The sequence below is a fragment of the Jaculus jaculus genome, chromosome 18 (genome assembly GCF_020740685.1).
Source record: "Jaculus jaculus isolate mJacJac1 chromosome 18, mJacJac1.mat.Y.cur, whole genome shotgun sequence".
NCBI classification, from domain to species: domain Eukaryota; kingdom Metazoa; phylum Chordata; class Mammalia; order Rodentia; family Dipodidae; genus Jaculus; species Jaculus jaculus.
The window spans coordinates 27,098,872-27,117,341 of NC_059119.1; the positions used below are offsets into that span (position 1 = coordinate 27,098,872).

Here is an 18,470-nt window from a genome sequence, read left to right on the forward strand (position 1 = left end):
GTTCAAGGCCACCCTGAGACTACATAGTGAATTCCAGGTCAGCCTGAGCTAGAGTGAGACCCTACCTCGAAACACACACACACACACACACACACACACACACACACACACACACAAATCTACACACAGGGCCCTAGGGAGATTGCTCAGTGGCTAAAGGCCCTTGCAAAGCCTGCTGGCCTGGGTTCAACTCTGCAGTACCCACATAAGGCCAGACACACAAAGGGGTGCACGAGTCTGGATCTTGTGATAGAAGGCCCTGGCATGCCCATTCTTCCTCTCTCGTGCAACTAAATACATATAATTAAAAAAAATTACAGGCATGTTTTGAAAATACAAATGTTTATTATTCTGAAAGCCCAACAAATATTTAGAAAGACTTCCCTCAGCTTCTCCAGGCTCAGGGGCTCCTGGCTGAGAACAAAAGCCACGTGCAGGGTCGGGCGCTCTCCTGTGACTCAAGCTTCACCATGGGAGGAACGAACAGCTGTTCTGTTTAATGACTAGGCAAGCCTGAGCCTCTTAGGCCACAGTGTCCTTGGGCGAGGACATTGATTGTAGTCTAATCTAATTGCTCTGTCATTAGGACAGTCTGAGAATTGTCTGCCAGGGAAGCTGCTGAGCGGATGCTGTAGACATCCCATTTGGCATAGATATATGCTCCTTTCTCAGTTCCCACGGGGGTGTGCTCGAAAACAAAAATATTCCCCCCCCCCCACTGTTTGCCGCTAACAACACATATCAGCTAAGATACGTGCTCGAAATCCGTGCTCCTTGGTGTCTTCCTGGGAGACCCTGGGTCCAGTAGATGGGGTAGGTGTCAAGGCATCTATGTAACCTGTGCCCAGGTGACTTTATGATTAGTAATACCTGGGCAGCATCCATGGAGAGAGAAAGAAATGCTGCCCCCCTCTTCCGAGCTCCTGCCGGCCCCTTTATACTGGTGTTTATGTCCAGCCAGTGGTATGCTAGAGTTGGTGGTGTGCATGGACTGGAAATGAGTGGAGGTGCAGGAGGGAGGACAGACCCAGGCTGGCCTCGGCCTCTGGGTTGGAAGCATAGAAGACTAAAAGCTGGCTGCGGTTTCCCCTCCCGCCCCACCCTCACCCATGGCCAAGGCTGAGGAAGCAGGTCTTCCGGGCTCTGGCTTCTTGGCCTCTGCTGTCCTTCTTTGCTGTCCTCAGGGGTCGCTGCCCACCAGGTTCAGCAGGGCATTCTTGTAGTCGCCGCTGGTATCACTCTGGAGGGGAGGAGGCACGGAGAGTTAGAAGGCGATGTTTGTGACCTTGGCCTTGCTCATGAGGAGCAGGCCTGATCGGCGGCGCTGTCAGCACCCACGGACCTGCCTCTCACCGTCGTGAGGCTTCTTCTCTCGTCTGGAAAACTCTGTAGGTGATGAGACGCGTCTTGCTGGGCTGAGGTGAGGAGTGGGTGGCAGCCGCCTGCTTAGCTGCTGGCTCACATAGGAGGCCAGTGGTATTTGTCCCTCATTAATATGGTACCCACAGGTCCAGTGGCTGAGCCCCATTTCTTAGCCATCAGAAGATCCTACCAGGACTACCTACCTAATCAAGAGTCTTCTAATGGCAAGGCCGAATCACACTGGTCTCCTTTGGTGTGGCTGAGCGCAGCGGACCGAAGGGAGAGACACGGACTTATGAAAGGCCATGGTGGGCGGGGGGGGGGGGGATAAGGAGGAAGGTGGGAACTGGTTTGATTTTGCAGTAGTTTAGATCTCATGGGAATTATCTGTGTCTCTCTCTCTCTCTCTTTTTTTTTTTTTTTACAGTTTAGGAAAATTTGTTGATTTTTAAACTAAATTTCTTTTTACTTATGAAAAGCCATTAATCATCTTCTTTTTCAAATGTACATTTTTAAAATTATTTTTTTTTCTATTGAGATGGCTATCCTTTTGTTTTGATGATGATTTGACTTCATAGCCATTGAAGACTTGAGGATATGTTTGTAATGATTTGACTTCTGGCAATAGAATATTCAAGGCTTCATTTTACATTAATTGCCAGAGAAGCTCTTTGGCTCAAAGTTATAGTGCTGTACCAAACACTCTGGCATTTGAATGCCCTAGGAGTTTCACTAAGTGGAATCCAATTTGGCTATCCACTGGCACCTATCCGAATCTTCTGATTAAAAGTTCACTTCCAGGCCAGATGCCTTTAATTCCAGCACTCAGGAGGCTGAGGTAGGAGGATTGCCATGAGTTTGAGGTCAGCCTTGGGCTACAGAGTGAGTTCCAGGTTAGCCTGGGCTAGAATGAGACCCTCGTAGAAACTGTCATTCTCCCCAAATGATTCATTGCCAAGACTACTTAAAATCTAGACTGAGTGGGAGCCTCGATTTCTACTAAACTGTTTATTCTTATTGCCCCTTCAGATATGGTTTCTTCTCCAAGGATTTGGTGTATTCCCAAAGAGGCAATCATGACTCAAATGCGAACTGGGCCAGACGCTGTCCTCTATGCCCCATGCTTTAGTCTCTGGGTGCTCCTTCCATACTCCTGCAGGCTCCATGCACACTTCTGTCCTTCCTGTTCCCTGCATGTGCTCCCCGGAACCCAGCGCAGGTGCAAGATGCCCACTGGAAGGGGCTGGACACCCGTGGCATCAGTCAGAGGACCAGGTGTCCCAGGAATGCTTGTGTTTCTGGCTGGCAATAAAGTTGGGCATTAGTGGCTTACCATAATCATGCTGCTGAGGGTCTTGCCGTACATCTTCTGGAACTGGCCCTTGATAAGGTTTAAGTCAATCTCACTCCTTGAAACGATGTTCCTTATCAGTGTCCCATCACGGGTCCCTGCTCCCTGGACAAGACAGTGGAAATCAACCTTCACTTGTCACCTTTCCTCTCTACTTCTGTCATGATGGACAAACCTATGAGGTGGGGTTCTGGTGCTTTGTAGAGGAAGGAAGGGAGGTGAAGAAATGAGCGTTTGCTTCAGTGGGGGAAGGGAGCTTTGGTGACAGGGTTTCACTTCACTCAGTCTCCTCTTACTCATTGCCTGTGGTTCTTTCCTTATCAGGAACCCAATGCCCCAAACTGCACTATGCATTCGTTTGATGAATCAAATACTAGACAGAAAGTACTGCTCCAAGAAGCTTTGCTTTTGGAACAGCAGTGCCATCCAAGACAACTTAACTGGACACTTCATGAGCAGAATCTTATTTTTCTTTTATGAGAGAGAGAGTGAGAGAGTGAGAGAGTGAGAGAGTGAGAGAGTGAGAGAGAGAGAGAGAGAGAGAGAGAATTGGTGCTCCAGGACCTCAGCCACTGCAATCAAATGCCAGATGCTTGCGCCACCTAGTGGGCATGCACAACCTTGTGCTTGCCTTACCCGTGTGTATGGTTTACGTGGGATCTGGAGAGTTGGATATGGATCCTTAGGCTTTTCAGGCAAGCGCCTTAACCACTAAGCCATCTCTCCAGCCCATGAGCAGCATCTTCAGGCTCTCTTTCATCCCTGACTAATACTGAGTCTGATGGGACCTCGTGGCCAAAGAGAGCTCATGCTGTCTCTTCTTTGTGGGGCAGATGTGGCCAGAGGGCTTGTGGGGGGGTTGCTGACACTGTGACTCTTCCTTCAGGTGATGCTGGCAATTATGTACCAGAGAAGCTGGGCACTGATTTTAGTTCCAGAGAACTAACACAACTGTCTGTCTTTCAGTTCAGTTCCAGATATCAACAATTGCACTTTTGATGGGCGGCATGGCCATCAGTTTTTGTGGCCAGGGCAGCCTCTTGGACAACAAGTTGGCACGTGGACGCAGATAGGAAAAACTGAGATGTCATATGTGGCGATCTGCCCTGTGTGTCTACCCGTGAGCCAAAGGTGCTTTGGTTCCTGTGATGCCAGCTTGGGACCTCCAGCAGCAAATCTGTTCTCCACAAGGAGGTACAGTTCTGTGCAAAGCGCTGCTACTTAGCACATGAGTGGCCTTGAACCTACTAAGTCTTAGTTTCTCCACTCACAGGATGGGAATTGCAACATGGACCTCACAGAGCTGTGGTAGAGCTTCCGCGCAAAGAGCACCTGTGAATGCATCTGCTCAGATTCACCTTTGGAAAGCGTGGCTTGACGTCCCTACATTTAGCTTCCCCTCTGAGAATGCAAACCTCTCTGCTGCTTGAGGGGACAGGACAGGAGAAGTCCTAATGCTGGAGCCTGCGGTGGCTCTGAGGTCCTGGGCTATGCACTTGCTATCTGGGAGGGCTGACCATCAGGGAGGCGGCAGGCGTGACACTCACCTTCATGGCGTAGTAGAGTCTCTCTGCAAAGTAGCTGTGGAGGTTCCGGGTACATTTCACTGGCAAACAGGAAAGCTCCGTTAGCACCTGTGGTTGTAGGTGGCCTTGCACACGCCTCTGTTTACGTGTTGCTGCAGGCCTGAAGGGTTGTGCAAGCGTTGGCATGTTGGCATCCTTGTGCCCCGCCCAGCTCCAAAATGAAGGTTTTCGTATCAGGTGGGGTGGGGCAGAGAAGGGGACATGGGGCACTGGGCACACTCCCCAAAGGCCCCAACAGGCAAAGGGTGAGATATGAAATCCCCTGGACACCTGTGGGACTCAACACTTGAGGACAACCCTGGGCTGTCACACTCAGGGGCAGCTCCTTCAAGAATCCAGCCATTCAGCTCCACAGAGGAGCTCCGGAATGGTCACTGTAGTCCTTGGAGCCCCCCCGTTAGCAGGAACTTTACTTCTGAACTCCAGTGTGACAAGTGAAATTCCGCCTGGAGGACTAAGGTGCTGGGGCACCGAATGCAGAGAGGGGGCTGTGTGCTTGCTATTTCATGGGTTTAAGTTTCCCGGATGGTGGCGCTTGCTTGGGAGAGGTGGCATGTTAGCCCAAGGCTGAAGGAGTATGGACTTTGAGGGAGGTCGGCATGCATGTGAACCTTGCCTGGATGCAGTATGACCTGGCCACTCAACCTTCTGACCCAGCTGTGACATGACAGTGAGAGAAGCTTTAAGGAGAAATGAATAGGAAGGGACTGGCAGAGCAGGGCCCTGCAGATCTTTGTTGTTTGGGGCTAACTTTGGAGGACTAGGACGGAGCACGGGGTGGGGGAATGCCTAGGTCTGAACTGGCCTGGAAGTCTCCGATGTTAACATACACTAAGAGACGGGGTTGGGCTGGAGAGATGGCTTAGCGGTTAAGCGCTTGCCTGTGAAACCTAAGGACCCCGGTTCGAGGCTCGATTCCCCAGGACCCATGTTAGCCAGATGCACAAGGGGGCGCATGAGTCTGGAGTTCGTTTCCAGTGGCTGGAGGCCCTGGCGTGCCCATTCTCTCTCTCTCTATCTGCCTCTTTCTCTGTTACTCTCAAATAAATAAATAAAATGAACCCAAAAAAATATTAGAAAAAAAGAGACAGGGTACAGTGGCTGCTGGGCTCCACACAGAGGCAGCCTAGGATGGAGGTGAGTGCTTGGCCTAGGAACCCCGATGCTATTAGCTTTAGTGTGTGAGATGGTGGGGGTAAGTCCTTCTGTCTAGGGCTCAGGTCTCTACTCTGCAATGACTCTCCCTTTGTGATTCAGCTCTGGACCCAAGATGTGCTGCACAATCGTTCATCCTCAGTGGGTCTGGCCTGCTGTGAGAAAGGTTCTCCATGTTTCCCAACGTCAGTGCCTCAACTAATGACTAATGTGGTGGCAGGGCACCTGGAAGGACGCACCCTATGTGACACCCTCATGCAACGTTGGGAACCACATAGGCAACACAAAGAATGGGCCCTTCAGGCCACAGGTGACTCTTAAGGTGGAATCGTCCTGGGATCCTGGGCATCGACATGGTCCAGGCTGAGAGCACTGGGCTGGGGTAGAAAGGTCCCTTGCAGGTGAACATGGGGATTCAGTCACTTGCTGTCGTCTCCTCAGGCCTGTGGATGCGCGTGCGTCCAATCCTGAAACCTGAGCTCTTACCCACGGTGAGCATGGCCTCCTCCAGTGAGCCGTGGGTCTCGCTCTTGATGCTGTCCTCAATGCTTTTGTTGGCGATTTTCTCATACTCCTCGAACACTGCGGACAGGGAGCTCCATTTAGGGGACACAAATATAGACTGTACCTCAGTATATCCTCAGTCCACCACCCTTGCCTCCCTCTTGGTGGAGGGGGAAGATTCCAGGTTGGTCTAGCTCCTTTCTCAACTATAAGACATGGAAGGCTGTACGGTGGATGTTCCACATAAAGGGAGGGGCCCTGTGGCTGGGGTAGCCCCTGGGCCTCAGCATCGCCTGCGGCACTCCGTACCTCTCATCAGGTGAGTGGCACTGCGCGTGCACAGGATAGTGATGAATTTCATCTCGTCAGTCCCATGAATCTTCTCGCCTGCTGCATACAGAGCCTGGCATTGGGGCATCCACAACAAGACAGTGAAGAAGACTGAAGAGGGGCGGGGCAGAATTCCAGAGCCCCAGAGTTAGGCTGATGGTCAGCCTCTGTCTACTTGGCCAGGCTACCATGGGAACCCACAGTCCTGAGTTCCTTTACTCCCACAGCTCTGGCTTCAAAATTCTTTTCTGGGCTGGAGAGATGGCTGAGCGGTTAAGGTGTTTGCCTGCGAAGCCTAAGGACCCATGTCTGATTTCCCAGATCCCACATAAGCCAGATGCACAAAGGTGAGGCAAGCGCAAGGTTGCACATGACCACTAGGTGGCACACGTGTCTAGTGTTCTATTGTAGTGGCTGAGGCCCTGGTGTGCCAATCCCCCCCCACCATATATATATTCTATCCTGGCACCTATGTTACTTTAGCAAATGTGTTCCTCCCTCTATGGCCTCTGGGAGCACCCAGCAGTAAGCACTCCACCAACAAACAGAATACAAAGAGATCTGTGCTAGAGCATGCATCCAGGCCCAGTGACCCCGGGATTGTGGGCTGGACTTGCCAGGAGAGCTTTCTTCCCCTGATGCCTGACTTTCCCTCAGACACTACGGGACAGAGGCCTGCAGGGAGTTGAGCTGGTTGGGCCTATGCCAAAGAAAGTTCCCCTGGGCAGGGTCAGCCCTCAGGGTTCAGACGTCAGGGCTGGGGCTCAGCCTCACCTGTGCATCTTGGAGAGCCAGTCCTGGGTCCACAAAGCCGCTGACATCATCTCTGCTTCCCTAGGTTCAGAGGAGATAGCTCTGTAAGGCAGGCCGCCAACCAGAGCACCCGGGGGTGGGGGCTGAGGGGACAATGGGACTTAGAGGGGAAGCAGGGCAATGTTGTTACTTTTTGGCCATGTGACCTTCACCAGGCCACTGTCCTGTCTGAGCTTCACTTTGGGCATGTGTACAACAACAGTAGATGGGCTGCCACATCAGGTTTGGGGGTACAGTGAGTTTAAGCTAGGCAGAGCCAAGCATAGGGCCTGATGGGGTGCTTTCCTCCCATTTCCTTGCCCTCAGCTGGCCAAGGCAGGAGAGATGTGGGCTCCGTGATCAGGACCCTCCTGTCATGTGGAAACACCCCCAGCACATCGAGGCTGTTGGATGGTCCCATGGCTCAGCCCTTACCTGGAGACTCTGCTCAAGGGCTACTCCATGGGGGCAGCTTTGGGGACCTTTAAGCCACAAAGACCCTGCAGCCTGGGCCGGCGTACCTGCAGGAGACACACTAGGATCCGCTCCAGGTAGCCAGTTGTGTCTGCTTGGATATCTTCCTCCAGGCTGGATCCGTAGTCTGCAGGGAAAATAGAGCCAAGGGCACAAGCAGTGACCCAGAGCCGGCTTCCCTCCCCAGCGCTGCTTCCTACACTTCTGCCCATGGAAGCCTTATCAGAAGGACAAGTTCTTGACCCAGGCTGTGGGCACAATGGCTACATGTTGCAGTGGCAGAGATCTGTCAATTGGGTAGTCATTCAGACTCCAAAGAGATGGACTGGGCCAGAAAACCAAACCAAAACCTTCTTGTTGGTGACCCTTATCATCATCAGATTCAGCAGAGCCAAAGGCTTCGTGTGACACCCCCCTCCATGGGGTATGCAAACTGGAGGGACCAGTTAGCCTTCACTTGCCTTGAAGGCTGTTCACTGTATACAAGAGTTGAACTTTGGGAGCTCCAAGGATAATGGACCCTAGACAATGACCAATCCCAAAGGGTCCTTTCCAATGTGGCTCAGTTCCCTTGGGGATTTCCTAGATCTTAATTCCCTGCCCCAAACTGGGCCATTTCCAGCTGCCCACCCCGTCCATCTGGGCAGTTCCCTTACCCTCCTCGTATGCCTTCATTATCTCCCGCAGCTGGTGCTTGGTCCGAGATGCCAGAATCTCAATGATGACCCCTTCTTTGGTCCCCAAGCCCTGGGAAGAGAAACCTTCATGTGCTAAAGTGTTCTGCTGGTGGTCTTGAGCTCTGTCTGCACCGTCGTCTCCAGCCTCACTAAGTGCCCCCTCTAACTGGGGACGGGAAGCCTCACTTGTGTCCTTAGTGACACAGACCGAGGTCCAGCTTTCTCAGCTCTCCCTCCTTCACCAGGTGGTCTCCTATAGGCAGCTCTACCTGGCCAGCATCTTCATCTGTGAACGGGGACAATAAGCCACGCTCGTGCACAAGGTGAGACTGGAGACTCTAGATGGGAAGTGCCTGGTACAAACCCTTTTTCTGAATGATCTTTGCTACTGGGTCCCACTATCTCCTAATCTGTGTAGGCAAAAGGGACAATGCCCGGGAGTGCAGAGGTGGGCTTCCGATTCCACGGCGCACCCCATCTAACCCTATTCGGAGAAGTATTGATCTGGGCTTTCATAATGCCCAGTTCACTGTGGTGGTTGGATTCAGGTGTTCCCTATAAACTTAGGTGTTCTGGATGCTGGGTTCCCTAGCTGATAGCAATTGGAAATTAATGCCTCCTGGAGGTAGTTGTATTGGGGAGACGTGATCTTATGGGTATTATAGCCACTGTCCCCTTGCCAGTGTCTGGCACACTCTCCTGTTGCTATTGTCCAACTGATGTTGGCCAGGGGGTGATGCCCACCCTCTGCTCATGCCATCGTTTTCCCCTGCCATCATGGAGCTTCCCTTCAAGTCTGTAAGCCAAAATAAATCCTTTTTTTTTTCCCCCCCAAAGCTGCTCTTGGTTGGGTGATTTTTTTTTTCCAGCAATGCGAACCTGACTGCAACACCCACCAAGCTCCCTGGGTCGGCCATTCTAAATAACTGGAGTACCTTCATGGCATCGTGCAGCTCCTTGGCCTCGTATCTGTATGGTGGGTACATGAGGGCCACAATGAGTCTCTCAAACTTGCCACTCAGTTCTGACTTCAAGGTCTCGATGAGGTCCTGAGGCAAGGCACAAGGAAAGTTAAGATGTCCTGTCATCCAGGTCCACTGGTACAGGCAGCAAGGTGGTGACTGGGCCCACAGGCTGTCTTCCTTCCCATATAGACTCTGTCATGTGCTGGCTGTGGCCTCTTCAGCCAGCCTCTTCAAGCATCAGCTCTGTGAGATAGGAATACCGGATTTCCTGCTTATGGGGTGATGCAGAGAGACCCGGGTGGCAACTCAGCAGGCAAACGAGGAACACGTGCCCAGCTCACCAAAGATTAAAAACTCCATGGCTTACTACAAGCGCTGATGGTGGTAGAGTGGTACTTACCTCACCATTAAGTGCTTCAATGAAGGAAGGGAAAAAAGAAAGAGAAGGAAGGAGGGAAGAAAGGAGGAAAGGAAGTAACTGTTATGCCCAGATCATGGAGTCCCTAAAGACCACCAAGAGAGCTGGGCACATAGGCAACAGCAAAGAGCTTTATTTTGGGGTTAAGCTTGGGCTCCAGACTTTACCAAGGCAGTGGGTCCATCTGAGAGCCCCGAATGACGTCTGGGAGGAGCTTTCATTAGGTTCAAACAAAGAAAAGGGGGATTTCCAACATAGCAGTTACGTGATTGGTTGACATTTAGCAAGTGTATACATGTTGCAAGCTGATTGGTTACATAGTAGCTGAGGGACTTTAAGCAAGTTTATCTGTGGTCACAAGAGCCACAGGAATGTATAACATCTACTTGGTCCTTTTTGATTGGACTGTTATAGGGATTATTTTGGGTACTGAGCCGTTTGTGGTTGTTAGTCCCAGTAACTGCAAAGTGCTGTGTCAGTAATTTGGGCCCTGCAGGGAAACAGAAATTTAGGCCTATTAATATATTCAAAGTCTGTCATGGCATTACTTTGGTTTGGGCTCTTCAGTAACAATTCTGTCTCAGATATGTGTCTATCTAAAGTCAGATATCATTACAAGAAGCCACCAGGCCACACCCAGCTAATGTGCACAGGGCTGGCCAGATATCTATTTCAATACCAACCTTGCTGCTTATCGGCTCTGGGACTTTGGGGATCTTACTCAGCCTCTTTAATGTTAAACACAGAAAATAATGCATAGCTCTGAGGATTAAAAGAGAGGGGTTTTAAGTGAATGTTGGGGGCTAGAGAGATGGCTCAGCGGTTGAGGCGCTTGCCTGCAAAGCCAAAAGACCCAGGATGCACATAAGCCAGATACACAAGGTGGGCTCATGTGTCTGGAGTTTGTTTGCAGCAGTTGGAGGTCCTGGCACGTCCATTCATTCTCTCTCACACACATAAATAAGCTATAAAAATAAAATATATTTTAAAAATACACATTGTGGGCTGGAGAGATGGCTTAGCAGTTAAGCACTTGTCTGTGAAGCCTAAGGACCCAGGTTCGAGGCTCAATTCCCCAGGACCCACATTAGCCAGATGCACAAGGGGCACACATGTCTGGAGTTCGTTTGCAGTGGCTGGGGGTCCTGACACGCCCATTCTCTCTCTCTCTCTTTCTCTCCCTCTCTCTCTCTCTGTCGCTCTCAAATAAATAAATAAAAATAAACAAATTTTTTTTTAAAAAATACACATTGGTTTCTACACTGGAATACTTGAATTTCATCCCCAATCTTTCTTTGTATAAGTCTCCAAACTAGTGGTTAGAGCTAAGGCAGACTTCCAGGTACCCTTGGCTACGCCCGCACTTCTTGCATTCACTTGTGCCTCCAATGCCTGGCTCGGTCCTAGGGGCTGGAGTGCTCATACAGTCCCTGGTGGGGAAAAAAGGATGAAGTGAATGCAAGTGGCTCCACATGAGAAGTGTGTGCCTCTGCCATGGAACAGAGAGAGCCTGGCCTGCATTGCTGGGGTATGGGGAAGAGGGAGGTCAGCTTAGGTTGCTGGGCAAACAAAGCCAGAGGCAGAGCACAGGATGGAGCCCCAGGGGGCCACTGTGAAGACTGCAGTGAGAGACAAAGAGAGATAGAGATAGAGATAGAGAGACAGAGAGAGAGAAAAAGAGTGCTGAGAAAGCAGAAGTGAGGCCAGACTGCACAAGGCCATCACCAGGCAGAAGCTGTAACTAGGTCTGTGCGATAAAACACTGAAGCCAATGACACTGGCCTTTCAGATGAATTGCAAATAATTGTTCTAGGGTCATGCCCCCTGCACACATGCTTCCCTCCGGGATGGGATGATGCAGTCTGCAGCTCCCACCCAGCCCTGCTTACCTTGCCGAACTGGGCCTTGAAGGACTTGGCGATCTGCTGCCTCTGCGCGTTGCTTCTCTTAGTGAGAACGTCGGTGATGGCCTGCTCGTTGGTCCCTGTGGGGTGTGTGGGGGGGTGCACAGTGTGAGAGCCGCCTCTCTACCTCCAGGGGCATCCGAGAGGGCTGGAGAGGGCAGAGGGCGGCCACGTGGTGGCAACTTGGCAAGCTTCACATGCCTGGATGATTTTTCGGGGGTATGCAAGATACTTAGAAAACTCACCTCTTTATTCCCTACCTCCCACCTATACAGTGTTGGAGTGTGGCCCAGGTGTGGCCTCCTACCATGGAATCTGAGGACCCAGGGGCTCCTCGGTGTTGGTCACATAACTAAGCATCCAGACCAGTAGGCCTGACACCCTGCCCAGCCGCTCAGGGTGCCCGTGGCCTTAGACTGGTGGGCTCATCTCTCGGAAGCTCCATTTGCTCATGCGGGAAGTAGAGATCACGGCGGAGCTCTCCCAGGAAGTGGGCCGGCCAGCCTGGGGCAAGGCACAAGCTCTAGAACCCATGCGGCTGATGTCTGCCAAGTTCTACTGCAGCCCCCCTGAACTGCCATCCTTGGGCCTGTACCAGGCCCTGTGCCAGCACCGTCGTGTCCTGGATTGACAGGGACACAGTGGGCCCACAGTTCTTACAGCCAGTCTACCCATCCTAGGGCCGGTGATTCTCTGCGTCATGGAGTCACTGTCTCCGAATAAGATGGGTATACCCCTCATCCTTGGCATCTGCTTCCTGGGTTATGTGGGAGCCCAGTGGCAAGGCTATGACAGCTACTCACCAATCCCCTTCATGGCCTTGTAGAGGGTCTCTGCGTCAGGGTCTGGGTTGAAGTGCGAGCTGCCCTTCACGGTGACACCCTCCTGCTCAACCTGCAAGAGAGCCGGGTCTGCTCAGCTCAGGAAGGGCAAAGAGGGTGAGGCAGCCTCCAGTCTACCTGCCCAGCAGGAGAAACACCTGCCCTGGACACTAAAACTAGCTTGAGTGTTGCAGGCCAGTGGCTGAGTCCTTGGCCTACAGGTCCGAGCATCTGGGACCAGAGCTTGCAAGGAGAAGCCACCTGTACTTCTGAGAGTAGACAGCAGACCAGACCAGTCACACAGTGGGTGGAAATGTGTACACAAGGAATAACTACCTGGAGCTGAGTGGCTGTCTTGAGAGCAGGCAGCTGGACATGTTGTGTGGTTCCAGTGAAATGTTTAGGCTCAGCACAGCCACTCTGGAGGTGAGGTGTGGGTATTTACAAGAATTCCGAGAGCCAGGAACCCAGCTGAGCATATGGATGAGCTCCAGGGGTTTGCGAAACCACAGGGTCATGCAGATCAGAGGTTAGAAAACACGGCAGATGCTAGGTGGATTGTGAAATAAAGGCGAGAACAGAAGTACCTGGGCCCTTGTTTTACAAGCCTTCAGCCCAGAGCATGCACAAAGGCTGCTTAGATGTGGGTTCCGGGTAATTTCTCAGAAGCAGAAGATGGATGGCCCCTCTGAGGTACGTGTTGGAAGGGAAGAGAAGTAAAGAGTGGAAGGGATTTGGAGATATGAGGGAGATTTGCGCCCTTCCTTCATCACGTCCAGTGTGATTGTCCATATACCGGTTCACCAGCTTCCCAGTGCCCCCACCCACTCATCTGCTTTCTTTTTTTAAAAAATATTTTATTTTTATTTATTTATTTACTTGAGAGAGAGAGGAAGAGGGGGAGAGAGGAGAGAGAGAGAGAGAATGGGTACACGAATGAACTCCAGACATGCGCCATCATGTGCTTCTGGCTTACGTGGGTCCTGGAGAATTGAACCTGGGTCCTTTGGCTTTGCCTTAACTTCTAAGCCATCTCTCCAGCTCCTACTCATCTGTGTTTCATCTCCTACCATCTATCCATCTGCATTCCCATCTACCTACACAGTCATGCATTTTGTTTTTTTGTTTTTTGAAGTAGGGTCTCACTCGAGCCCAGGCTGACCTGGAATTCACTATGTAGTCTCAGGGTGGCCTCAAACTCACGGTGATCCTCCTACCTCTGCCTCCCGAGGGCTGGGATTAAAGGTGTGCACCACCACGCCCGGCACATTCATATTTTCATTCCTTCTCCACCTCTCCACGCAGCTAGCCAATACTTACACCTGGCTACCTTTTCTTCCTTGGCTCTTTCCTTTTTTCCTTCTCTTCTTTTATTTCTTTCAAACACCTGCAGATCCATCCATCCATCTATCCAGCCATTCATCTATCTTCCTCTTCTCCCCCTCCTTCCATTCCCATTTCTTTTCTTTTCTCCATCTATTGATTTTTTCATCTGCCCTTTCATCCAATATCTGGATTAGGTCCTGAAAATATTGGATCCTGCACAGATTCCCATCTTTGATACTTATTTTGAGAAAAAAATAAAAAAAAATAGAGTATCTTTCCATATACTTAACTTGAAGTTCAAATGTGTGGTGGTAGATTTTTTTTTGCCCATTTCTTTTCTTCTTCTTCTTTTCTTTTTTTCTTTTCTTTTTTTTTTTTTTTTTTTTTTTTTGAGGTAGGGTCTCACTGTAGCCCAGGCTGACCTGGAATTCACTCGCTAGTCGCAGGCTGGCCTCAAGCTCACAGCGATCCTCCTACCTCAGCCTCACAAGCGCTGAGATTAAAGGCGTGCGCCCCCACGCCCGCTTTCCTGTCTCATTTCTTTGTATCATATTTCACGACAGAAACTGTTGGAAAGTTCCTTGGGGAAATTTCCTCCAGAGGGCCAGCATAGTCCCCGATGCTGCCCATCTGTGTGCATGGGCACATTCCCTGCTGGTGGAGTTAGGTGCTGCCGTGACTAGTCGACAATGAATCCTTCCTTTGGGTGCCTTGACCGGATGCTCCACTCACGGTCTTCCCCACAGTCCCACTGGGTGAGTGTTAATGCGCTGGTTCGCAGGCGAGGCGGGCTTGGTGGTAGCTCTGGCCCCTTTTCCATGGCCTGACTCAGAAGCTGAACTTTGTCCACTGCCCCCGCTCCCTTGATGACTCAGTCTCTCCCAGACACTGGGTTTTCTTGGGACGCTTCACTGAGGAGCGCCTCACCCATAGGCTGGCTGATCCTCTGAGAGTTGGGCGGGGCGGGGGGTGGATATCTTAGCTCTCGCTCCCTATCCCTACGCCAGCGGTCCATTCAACAGGTATGAGCATCACACTCACCTGGGGACCAGTATTTCTTAGTAGCTCCCTGGATGTCGGCGTATTGATAAGCCTATTTTATTTCCCAAGTTAATACTTTTAGAAAAACAGGGTCATATTCTGGGAGTCAGAGGTTGGATCTACCGAGGGCTCTAACCCATCCCCCGCAGGTCTGCCTGAGATGAGGCCAAATAGACAGCTTCCCACAGGAAAGGTGACTCAGGCAGCCTCAGCATTATGTCAACAGCACCTTCCCTGATGGGCACAAAGGAGCTTTCACATATCACCTCACCCCATCACGGGGCTATCCCATAAGTCTGACAACAGAGATGTCTCTCCAAGAGGAGCAAAAGGGACCCTGAAGACAGGGGGACATATTGCAAAGTCCCCCTTCTGTCCTATTCCTGGTCCAGCTTCATCAGGTCCTCACTGGCAGCCCAACCAGACACAGACGGCCTATCCGTGGCCTTGCTGCCCCAAGCCAGCTCTCCCCTGGGTCCTGGAGGACCCAGCCGGCAGCGTTTGCATCTTTCCAAGTGTTAGAGTCTCAACATCCGCCTAGCACGCCTGTGCTTCAGTTTCCTCACCTGCGTGTAAAACCCCTGGTATCTGCCTGATAGACTTGCTTTGAGGCTCCAGTGAGATGATGACTGAGAAGTATCTATGGCAATATCCCAACACCGAGGGCCCTGTGAGTACCATCGCCATCCTGCCAGTCTGACCAGGGCCCTATCAGGATGGCTTTTAGCTCAGCCTCCCTGAGTGCAAGGCCAGAACCAGGCTGCCTTGGCCAGCACCTGACTTTGGAAACTGTCCAGCACTGGGGTCTCCGCACCAAACACACCTGCACAAGGCATGACTATGGAGGTGACCACAGCCCTTTGCACAGTCCTGGCTTCAGGACAGCCCCATTAAGCCCTGGGCAGCCTGTCCGTCCCCCTTGTCTGGAGCCCGGCACTTCTGTACCTGAAAGCTCCTCCCTGGGTGGCAACATGGTGACAAACATCATTTTATGCAGCTGGCTAAGCTCAGGTCCTCCACTAGGGTCTACCGAGAGTCCAAGGGATGGCTTAGGAGCTTGCAGGTGCTCTCTCTCTGTCTTTCTCACGCTTGCTGTCTCAGGAACTCGAGCAAGACACTTAATGTCCCTGAGCCTCATCTTCTTCTTCTCAGAACGCAGCAGCTAATCTATGCCCGGGGCTGCCTGTGAGGGGATAAGGGAGCTGCGCAGAGCACGTAGCCTTTGGCTGCCCGGGAGGTTTGCTCTCTTGTTTCCTGTGTTTTGAGTCTCTGGAGACAAAAATGGTCTCAGACTTAAACCGGGAAAGAAAGACCCGAGATGCTGTCAGTACATCTGCAGACTGCAGTGGGCATTGCCAGCCCTGGTCATGGGGTGGGCGAGACCCTCTTGCTGATTATTCCCCTGTCAACTCTTTTTTTTTTAAATTATTTATTTATTTATTTGAGAGTGACAGACACAGAGAGAAAGACAGATAGAGGGAGAGAGAGAGAATGGGCACGCCAGGACTTCCAGCCTCTGTAAATGAACTCCAGACGCATGCGCCCCCTTGTGCATCTGGCTAACGTGGGACCTGGGGAACCGAGCCTCGAACCGGGGTCCTTAGGCTTCATAGGCAAGCACTTAACCGCTAAGCCATCTCTCCAGCCCCAACTCTTTTTCTTTTTAACTTTAATTTATTTGATAGAGAAAGAGGGTGGTGGGGGGGAAGAGAATGGGTGTGTCAGGGCCTCCAGCCACTGCAAACGAACTCCAGACGCTTGCACCCCCCTGTGCATCTGGCTAACATGGGTCCTGGGGAATCGAACCTGGGTCCTTTGGCTTTGCAGGCAAACGCCTTAACTGCTAAATCATTCGTCCATCTGCTGCCCCTGTCAACTCTTAATAAGTGCTAGTGATTCCTGCTGCCAGTCCAGCCTCCAATACCCTCAGTTATGGGCACTGAGGAACCCCCCCACACACACAGCGGCGTGCTCACGTGGAGTGCTGGGTAGCCCCAGGTCCTTCAACGGCTTCTTGCTGCTCTCAAGGTGAAACCCCAGCGCCTTAGCGCGTCCCGCAGGACCCTGCCTTGGCTGCTTCTCCGGGGGTATCTCCAGCGCCCCCAGAGCACTTAAGCCACACCAAGCTGGTTCCCTCCAAAACCCAACTTCCCCGCCCTTCTGTGCCTTGCTTATGCTGCTCCTTCTGCAAGAAACAACCTGCGGGGGTCTCCCCAAAAGTCAGCCCCACACACATTCACACATGGCACTCAACCACAGACCCCCTCCTTTGAGTGCCCCACCCCCTCCAAAATCTCCCTCTCACTCCCCTGTCTCTCAGCTTTTGAGTTCAAGGTGTTTCCTTAAGTGTCTACTTTCATCCCCACTGGGTGCTTCTCAGGTATGAGCAGTTTCTTCTCAACCACGTACCCAGGACCTGACTGAACAGGTTCAGCCTTTACTTTTCCTCGCCCTGCACCCCTCTCCCCCACCCCGCAACAAGTTCTTATCACCCAACATGCTTCTGGGACCTGTCTTTACTGCTTGCCCCCCACTTACCCAAGATTTCCACCAGGCCATCTTGTTCACCTTACAGCTGCTTTCCCCAGGAAGATGAAGAAATGCTGCTTGGCCTCTATTCAGCCACTGGGCACATCTGTTCCTGTACAGGCCAATGATCCGATCAGATGGCTGTGACTGTGGGTGTGGTAGTACATGCAGGCCCAGGCCCCACCCAGCGTCCCCTTCCGCCCCCAGGGCTTTGCTTGGCTCTGGGCCCCTTCTGTGGCTCCCAGGCCCCACCCAGGCACTGCCCAGAACTGCCTGGGGGATCACACCATTCACTGAGAATGTTTGGGCTGTGGCTGTCACACAGACTGGAAATTCTGAGGCACCCTTTAAAGGGAGACTGAGTAAACACAGCTATACTTCCTTATAGGCTTAATTATAGAGGAAAAAAAATGAACCATGCATTTGACCCTTCCATTAACTTCACAGTTTCCACACAATTAACGGCAATACGAGCTCAGAGAAGGCCACAGGGAACCAGCAGCCCCATTCAATGGACATCTGGATCCTGTGTGTGTAATTTATTTATCTTGCAAGCAGACAGAGATAGAGAGAAGAGAGACAGACAGAGAGAGAATGGGTGCGCCAGGGCCTCCAGCCACTGCAAATGAACTCCAGATGCACACGTCCCCTTGTGCATCTGGCTTATGTGGGTCCTGGGGAATTGAACCTGAGTCCTTTGGCTTTGCAGGCAAATGCCTTAGCCACTAAGCCACCTCTCCAGCCCTGGATGTCTTTTTGTTCACTCTGTACCCTGTCCCTATATCTTTGTCACAGCTCCAGGAAGCACCCGTGGGCTAGATGAGAAAGCAGAGCCCCAGTGTTTAGATCATTGGTCCGAATGACACGCTTTGTGAAAGCAGTCATGGTCCACCAGGCCTCATGGACGCCTGTCCTCCTCTGGGACCTCTGAACAGGCTGGCTGCCAGTGGGGAAGAAGAGGCTTGTTATTGCCTCTGTGGAATTTGCTTACCCTGCCTTTCTAGAATGTTCCCTGGCACAACTCTCCCTACACCAGCCTTGAACTTCACTACCTCCTACATACCCTTCAATGTGAACCCCTTGCCTTTGAGACCACTATTTTTCCATTGTAGAAAGGCTCTTATATTGCTTCTAGAGTTTCCATGAAAAACAGCTCCATGGTGACATTTATTTTTCCTCTTCCATGAAGTCTTTCGGGTGACAGATAAAAATTGTTCCATGATGTGAAATGCTCA

General features: G+C 51.5%; 1 protein-coding gene across 1 annotated transcript; it reads right to left on the reverse strand.

Annotated features, from left to right (window-relative positions):
* Nucleotides 1-325: 325 nt before the first annotated feature.
* LOC101617412 (annexin A8) lies at nucleotides 326-17,384 on the reverse strand. Its single transcript, XM_004658028.3, has 12 exons — nucleotides 17,245-17,384; nucleotides 12,322-12,412; nucleotides 11,504-11,598; nucleotides 9,167-9,280; nucleotides 8,211-8,301; nucleotides 7,602-7,681; nucleotides 7,063-7,122; nucleotides 6,268-6,361; nucleotides 5,941-6,036; nucleotides 4,261-4,319; nucleotides 2,696-2,818; nucleotides 326-1,240 (listed from the first exon to the last, which is right to left on the reverse strand). Exons 1-12 carry the CDS (start codon nucleotides 17,263-17,265, stop codon nucleotides 1,181-1,183), a joined length of 984 nt encoding a protein of 327 aa, XP_004658085.1. The 5' UTR covers nucleotides 17,266-17,384; the 3' UTR covers nucleotides 326-1,180.
* Between the last annotated feature and the right edge of the window lie 1,086 nt (nucleotides 17,385-18,470).